The 7,838-nt window shown below is 38.5% G+C and overlaps 1 protein-coding gene across 1 annotated transcript; it reads left to right on the top strand.

The window, feature by feature from the left end:
- The first annotated feature begins 6,422 nt into the window (after positions 1-6,422).
- Positions 6,423-7,622, top strand: PEX11B (peroxin 11B). The gene has a single exon (XM_089796078.1). It carries the CDS (start codon positions 6,784-6,786, stop codon positions 7,498-7,500), a length of 717 nt encoding a protein of 238 aa, XP_089652204.1. The 5' UTR covers positions 6,423-6,783; the 3' UTR covers positions 7,501-7,622.
- The last annotated feature ends 216 nt before the right edge of the window (positions 7,623-7,838 follow it).

The following is a 7,838-nucleotide window of genomic DNA, read 5'->3' as shown; positions in this document are numbered from 1 at the left end:
TTACCTTGTAATTTTTTTTTTATCGATAACTTTATAAATAATTAACTCCTCCAAAATAGGGACATTACAGGTCCACCCCCCCCCCCCCCCCCCAAAAAAAAAAAAAATTGCTTGGCCTCAAGCAATCTTAATGTTGGATGCTACAAAATCACTTCTCCCTCCCAAGTAGCATCTTCAACAGGTAAATCTTTCCACTTAACTAGATACTCTGATTACTCTCCTGCAAAGCTGCTTCTCTCTACTATCCAGAATGGATTCTGGCACTAAGATCAATTTTCCCTCATCATCCAAGGGAGGTAATACTGCGGAAGGCATCACATTCTGACCCAACACTTTTTTGAGGTGTGATACATGAAACACATTGTGCACTCTACTATCTACAAGAAGCTCCAACTCATAAGCCACCTCACCAACTTGCTTGACGATCTTGAATGGTCCATAATAGAGTGGCTTGAGTTTCTCTACACCACTCTTCTTGAGAGTGGACTACTTATATGGTTGCAACATGAGGTAAACCATATCATTTACCTCAAAGCTACGCTCAATCCTCTTCTTGTTTGCATACTATTTTTGCTAGTTCTGAGCTCTAGCAATGTTGTCTCTGAGAGTAGCAACTATATCCTTACTTTCCTATAATAGTTCACCTACACGGGGTACCTGATTGTCTCCCAACAACAAATCTAAGAAACTAGGTGCCTCATAACTGTAAAGTGTCATGAAGGGTGTCATTTGTATATTCATATGGTATGTAGTATTATAACAATACTCACAGAGATATATCCATCGGACCCAAGCTCGCTGTTGATCTGCCACATAATTCCTCAAATACCCTTCCACCCATTTGTTTACAATCTCTATTTGACCATCAGTCTGTGGGTGATAACTAGTGCTAGGTGTAAGTTCAGTACCACACAACCAAAATACCTCCTACAAAAAGTGACTCATGAAGTGGCTGTCCCTGTCACTCACAATGCTATGAGGCAAATCATGTAATCTAAAAACCTCCCTGAAGAAGGCCTCTGCCACCTAAGTTGTTGAGTATGTAGTAGCGATAGGGAAGAAGTGAGCATATTTTGTCAACCTATCCACCACCACATAGATACAATCGTGCCCCTAGGCCCTGGGCAAGCCCGTAATAAAATCCATAGAGATGCACTCCCACTTCTTGTTAGGAATAAGAAGTGGTTGTAGGAGCCCTGCTGGATAAGTATGCTCTTGTTTGTTTTGCTAGCAAACATGACACTCACGCACATACTACAAAACATCAGCCCTAAGTCCCTTCCAAGTGAACCGTTCTCGTACTAACCTGTAAGTCTTGAAATACCCAGGATGGCCTGCTATAGGTGAATTATGGAATGCTCTCAAAATTAACTGCTTTAGTTTTGATCTTGGGACTAAGTAAATCCTGTTCTTGTAAATGATCAAATCATCTATGAGAGTGTATCTGGTGTCGATTGTTGTTCCCTCTACTATAGTAGAGGCCCACGTGTCTTTGGCATATTCTGCTACAATCAATTGTCGCCAATCCTATGATATCTAAATCATAGAAGTGAGGTGTGGCCTATAGGATAAAGCATCTGCAACAATATTCTGTGTCCCCTTAACATATGTGATATCAAAATCATATGCCTGTAACTTACTCACCCACTTCTTCTGACGATCATTCAGGTCCTGCTGTGCCAAAAAATGCCTCAAACTATTATGATCAGTTTTAATACAAATTTTTTTGCCCATAAGATACTATCTGAATTTGGCCAAGGCATGCATGATGACCACCATCTCCTTATCATATATGCTGAATGATCTCTCAGGCCCTCTGAGTTTCCTACTCTCATAAGCTATAGGATGCTTGTCCTGCATGAGTACAACAACAACTCCCTCTCTAGAAGCATCGCATTGAAGCTCAAATAGCTTCATGAAATCAAGCAATGCTAATATTGGGCATGTAGTCATTATTTCCTTGAACTGCTTAAAACACTCCTGTGCCTCCCGAGTCCACACAAATGCCTCTTTCTTCAGCAAATCTGTCATGGGCACTGCATGTTGTGAGTAGCCACTGACAAACCTATGATAGAATCCACATAGACCAAGGAATCGTCTTAACTATGTAAGGTTCTCTAGTGGTGGCCAATCAACAATAGCATGGATCTTTTCAGGATCCATTCGCACTCCTTCCGCACTAATGATGTGTCCAAGATACAATAATTCTGTCATCCCCAAATCACATTTGGACTCCTTGGCATATAAGGACTCCCTCTGTAAAATGCTCAATACTGTCTCCAAGTGCTCTAAATGTTCCTGCCATGTCCTACTATAGATCAAAATATCATCAAAGAATACCAACACAAATTTCCTCAACTGATGGTGGAAGACCTTGTTCATAGTGGACTAAAAAGTGGTATAGGTGCATTAGTCAAACCAAAAGGCATGACTACAAACTCAAAGTGCCCACAATGACACCTAAAAGCATTTTTCTCAATATCCTGCTCTTGAACTCTAATTTGGTGATAGCTTGATCTCAAATCAATTTTTGTGAAATAACAAGCCCCATGCAATTCATCTATCAACTCATCAATGTGTGGGATGGGATACCTATTCTTTATAGTTATCTTATTCAACACCCTGTAATCAATATACATTCGTAGAGTACCATCCTTCTTTTTTACCAAAACAACAGAAGATGCAAAAGGTGACTTACTTGGTCTGATGTGTCCCATTGCTAGCAACTCCTTGATGGTCCTCTCGATCTCATCTTTGAGTCATTTTGGGTGCCAGTATGGTGTGATCATGACAGGCTTGGCACCTTCCTCTAGCTTGATAATGTGCTCAATGCCTCTGTTTGGTGGCCTGCTTGGTGGAATCTCACTAAAAACCTTCTCATACTTGATTCTCAATTTTTGAACATCTGGATGATATTCAGTCTTATGCTACTCTTCCTGGGTAGGCATCAAGGCACATATTATCACCCACTCTATATTATTATGCCTGGCTAATCTCTCCATCCGTCTAAGTGAGATAGTCCTAACATCACCATTACGAATAGCCTTCAACACATGAGTCCTGCCACCCACCTCGAACTATATCTCCATATCCTCTAGTCTTAGAGTAACCTCCTTCAAAGAATGTAGCCACTGCATCCCAAGTACTATGTCCATGTCACCCATGTTGACCACATGATAGTCTGCCTTGAACTCATAGTTGTTTAGGCGTAAAGGTAGATCTCGCACCATCCTATCATAGTGAAGAGTATATCCATCACCTACCTTGACTCTCAGTCCTTTGAACTCCTTAGTAATGAGTCCATGCTTCTCCACAAATTGTTCATCAATGAAATTATGTGTGGAACCTGTATCCAATAGAGTAATAACCTTCTGCCTTGCCAAGACTCCCCGGAGTCTGAAAGATTCCTCTCTTTGAATACTAGACAGACGTGCCTCCTGTAAATGTAGCTCTGGAGCCTCTTTTTTCTCAGCACTATCTATCTCCTGTTCACCCTCTACCCCATTAGGATCCTCATCATGGTTCTCTAAGCTATCTGAATTTGAACCCTCTTAATAAGCCCACATCGCTCAGTTAGCCTTCCCCTTAGGCCTCATAGGACAATCATGATCAAACTCATAGGGGCCTTTGCAAAAAAAGTATAGCTTCTTCCTACGTAGGTCACTAAGCGTTTCTTTATCCAAGGGTATAACTGACTTGCCTTTTGAGTCACTAACCTTCTCTTTACCCTTGTTGAATTCCCCTTTATTATCTCTAAATGATGAAGAACCCTTCGAACTAAATCGGTTTGCTAGAGCAACAAGTTCCATACTGCGGGCTTTCTTCATAGCTTCCTGTAATGTAGGAGGATCAAAAGCCTTTACCCACCCCTTGAGTGGTTCAATTAATCCCTTTATGAATAAAATGACTAGCCTTCATTCTGAAATGTCAGGCACCATCACTGCAAGATTCTGGAAGTCATTGATAAATTGATCCAAGCTTCCTAACTGTCTGAATTGGGTCAACTCTTGAAAATAAACTTCAAGATTTTTTTTATCAAACCTTTCTATCAATCTATCCATGAATTCCTGATAAGTGGTTATTTGATTGTGTTGCAATGTGATCATGCCATGTGTCCACCAATCATGTGCTGCCCCATCTAAGTGTAAAGTGGCATACTTGAGTGCTTCAAATTTTGTCATAGTCTTCAGAGATAGGAAAGTATCCACCTTATGAATCCAAGTACGAGCAGTCATTTTTCCACTGCCATCAAATGTGGGTAATACCAACTTGTTGGTGACCTGTTGCAACTCACTGTGTTTATCTGCCTACTTCTGCCTGGCAGCTCTGTAGTTCAGGTACCTATCAAATGTCCACCCATTCTGTACATATTTTGGTAACGAATCCCACTCATTCCTTGCTTGTTGAAGTTCATCTGCAATATCTATTACCATAGCATTAGGTGTGTGTGCTGGAGTTTCTTCCCTGAATGTAGGACGTGTGGGTCTGTCAGCTATTCCAGACCATGTCCTATTTTGTGATCCTACTATGATCCTATCATCCTGGTGAGTATCATGATTATTTCTCCTATTTTCCCCAATCAAATGTTGCATCATAACCATCATTGCTTGTGTACTTGCCTCTATTGACTGTAGAAGCCTCTCCTGATGCTATAAAGTCTCATCATCTCACACACTTCTAGATGGGCTTTGAGAACGTCTCTCAGCTATATTCTTAGTTATGTTGGTTCCCTGTGTAAATTGGCTGGATAAACCCTATCAAGCTGGCAGGAAACCTGCTCTGATACCACTGTAATGACCCTTTCCAATAGGCCACTAAATACAACCCTAAATTTAATACACTACTAAAGTATATTACTAAAATAAGGAAATAATAGTGCCAATGTATTCATTCAATGAAAACCAAATGTTTTTACAAATGATATGGCAATTTTCAGCACCGAAACATTATGACATGGCACATTACAGACAAACCCTAAATGACTGTATACAATTGAGAACTTGTTACAACTACAAACTGAAATGAAGAACCTGGATTGATCAAATACTGGAGACTGACTGCTGAAGATGATATGGTGAAAGTGCAACTCCACTTGAAACTCCAAACCAACAATTAAGCACAAGTGAAAGGACTAAAATATCCTTCCCACAGCTGCAATAATTCAGGTGATCTTTCACACCCTCAAAATTGCATACCAATTGAGAGTTTTCGTTCTTAATGGCCAATTGTGACTACTTGCAGAAACCCTAGGCTCCACAACGCACATTAGCAAAAAACAATAATAAATCTCGATGATAGGCAATGAGCCCTCAATGCTTATTTATTCTTTTTTCCTCGATAGGTTAGCCTCTTTTTTTAAAATTATTTCTCTGCTCCTTCCAGCAACCTCTAGAACATTATTTTATTTAATGACTTTATAAGATATATCACTTAATTAAATATAAAGTTACCTTGTAATATATATATTTTTTATCGATAACTTTATAAATAATTAACTCCTCCAAAACAAGGACATTACAAGTATTTTCTTTCTTTTTATGTCAAGGTACTACATGGAACACACGAAGTTAGGTACAAACACAACATCAAGAGAGCTACATTTAACATTGTCAAATCTGAAACAAATGGGATCCAATCACCCTACTCAATAAAGTTTGAAATAAGTACATGATTCCTTCAAGCTCTTTTTGCTTGACCCCTTTCTCATGAGTTACAACTTTGTTAGGCAATTGACATTTTCTCCCATTTAAATTTTCCTAGATTTGATATGTTCTCAAAAAAGAAATTATCTTTTGTATTTGGAAATATTGAATTTCAACTTTGTTTTTAGGTTTTTCAATTTATGTTTTTTTTTTTTTGGGTACAGTTACACTATGATTTTCTCTCCTATAATTATGTAGTTCCAGGTGCAAGTTGACAAAATTATACTCAAAACTAATAATCTATAAGAAGTTTTAGATCATGGGAATAATATCCTTGCATGATTGCCAAAGCTTTAACTTCTATCCTTTCTTCCATGCATGCACACAAATAGATCACATTCAAAAATTTGCTAAAAAAAATTGACAATTTTATCTCAAAATTGCTAACTTCAAGACTCCAACCATTAGTCTTAACCTTCTTGGCTTCCTCTTTCCCTTCATATGGATAACCACACCAATATTTGAAAAAGATTAAAAGATTGTGATCCCCATATTGTTTGATGCTATTCTTACTATGAACAAATGCTTAGGTTTTTAATTAAAAGGCAAGACAAGCCACACAAAGTATTTGAAGATAAACGTCTAAAATATATATAATTACCCAATTCCACGACATACATAAATCCATTAAATTATGTGGGTGATTAAAACGTGTTAACCAAAAAAATTGGCCATTTTCAGTTTGCTGTCGAAGTGCTTAGGTTAAATTAAATGGCAACACAAGCCACACAAAGTATTTGAAGATAACAGGAGGAAGAATAAGATATCTTTAGTTTTGTGGTCGATGCCTAATCTGATGATGGCGGATAATTATCAAATAATAGTACTTTCAAAACCCATAGGATTAATGGATACACCATGGTTCATCAATTTCAGGGAGTTTTTTTGCAGTCCTCACGTCTTAACTAACGTTGAAGAGATTTAATGGTGGAATGACTCTAATGTCTTGAGCTTGAACTTCAGAAATGTACTCATTTTCATTCAGTTTTCTATGAGATGATGTTCATCCTGAACTAAAAATAAGGTTTTTGGAGAGGCAATTCACACTAATCCTACTTCAGAGTAAGGGCACTTCAAAAAGATGGGGACAAGGAAAGATTCAGTGGACAAGCTTGTTATATTCCTGGCTAAAAGAGACGGCATAGACAAACTTGTCAAGACATTTCAATATGTATCAAAATTGGCTCATTGGCAGTTGCAGAAGAACAACTTCTCTTCAATGGCGGAAAGGGCCAAAAACTGGGAAGTGTCCTCTGGACTTAGCAGAAAGGCTTTCAGAACGGGGAGATTCTTGACAGGATTCAACACTCTGAGGAGAAATAAGGAACCCAATTGGAAGCTTCAAACTTTGGCAGTGCTTGCCAATGGCGGAGAAATGGTTTATTTCTTCTTTGACCATCTTCTCTGGTTAGCCAGGATTGGAGTCCTAAACACCCATTTGGCCAGGAGAATGAGCTTCATCTCTGCTTTTGGTGAGGCATTTGGTTACATATTTTTCATCATCTCTGATTTGATTAATGTTAGTAAAGGAATTAGGTTGGAGAGGCAGCTTAAGGGAGAGATAGAAGAGATGAAAAGTGTAAGTGAGTCTTTTGTTGTTGAGGAGAAGAGGAAGAAATTGAGTGGTGTGAGGAGCCAGAGGATTATGCAAGTCATGGCCATATCAGCTAATGTGGCAGACTTGTTTATAGCAATAGCAGATATTGAGCCTAATCCATTCTGTAATCATACTTTAACTCTGGGGATTAGTGGACTTGTTTCTGCCTGGGCTGGTTGGTACAGAAACTGGCCTTCATAAATAGTTCAACTGGGATGGACAAAAATCTTGGCAAAACTGTATGCTTCAATTGGTTATAGCTTGATCTTGTTTGTGTCCATGGGCTACTTTTTCAATTATATATTAAAGATCAGTTCTGGGTATATGTTTAATCATTTGGATGCACTGTTTATTGGTTTTCTAACCATTGCATGTTATGATAAATTTGAAATGGAGTTGGGCTAGTTTGTAGAGTTAAATTGGCCTTTATATGTTTTCTTTCAACTTGGTTCAAAAATGATTTAGTGTGGAGGCGTGGTATCTGTTTAACCTCTTCTATTAGACAACTAATAATATGGGTGCCTCGCAATAGCTTATAA

Source organism: Cupressus sempervirens, chromosome 8 (assembly GCF_028749045.1).
Source record: "Cupressus sempervirens isolate cs-2001-9-10 chromosome 8, ASM2874904v1, whole genome shotgun sequence".
NCBI classification, from domain to species: Eukaryota; Viridiplantae; Streptophyta; class Pinopsida; order Cupressales; family Cupressaceae; genus Cupressus; species Cupressus sempervirens.
Note: the sequence above shows the minus strand (reverse complement) of the source record. Positions and strands in the feature narration are given on the sequence as shown.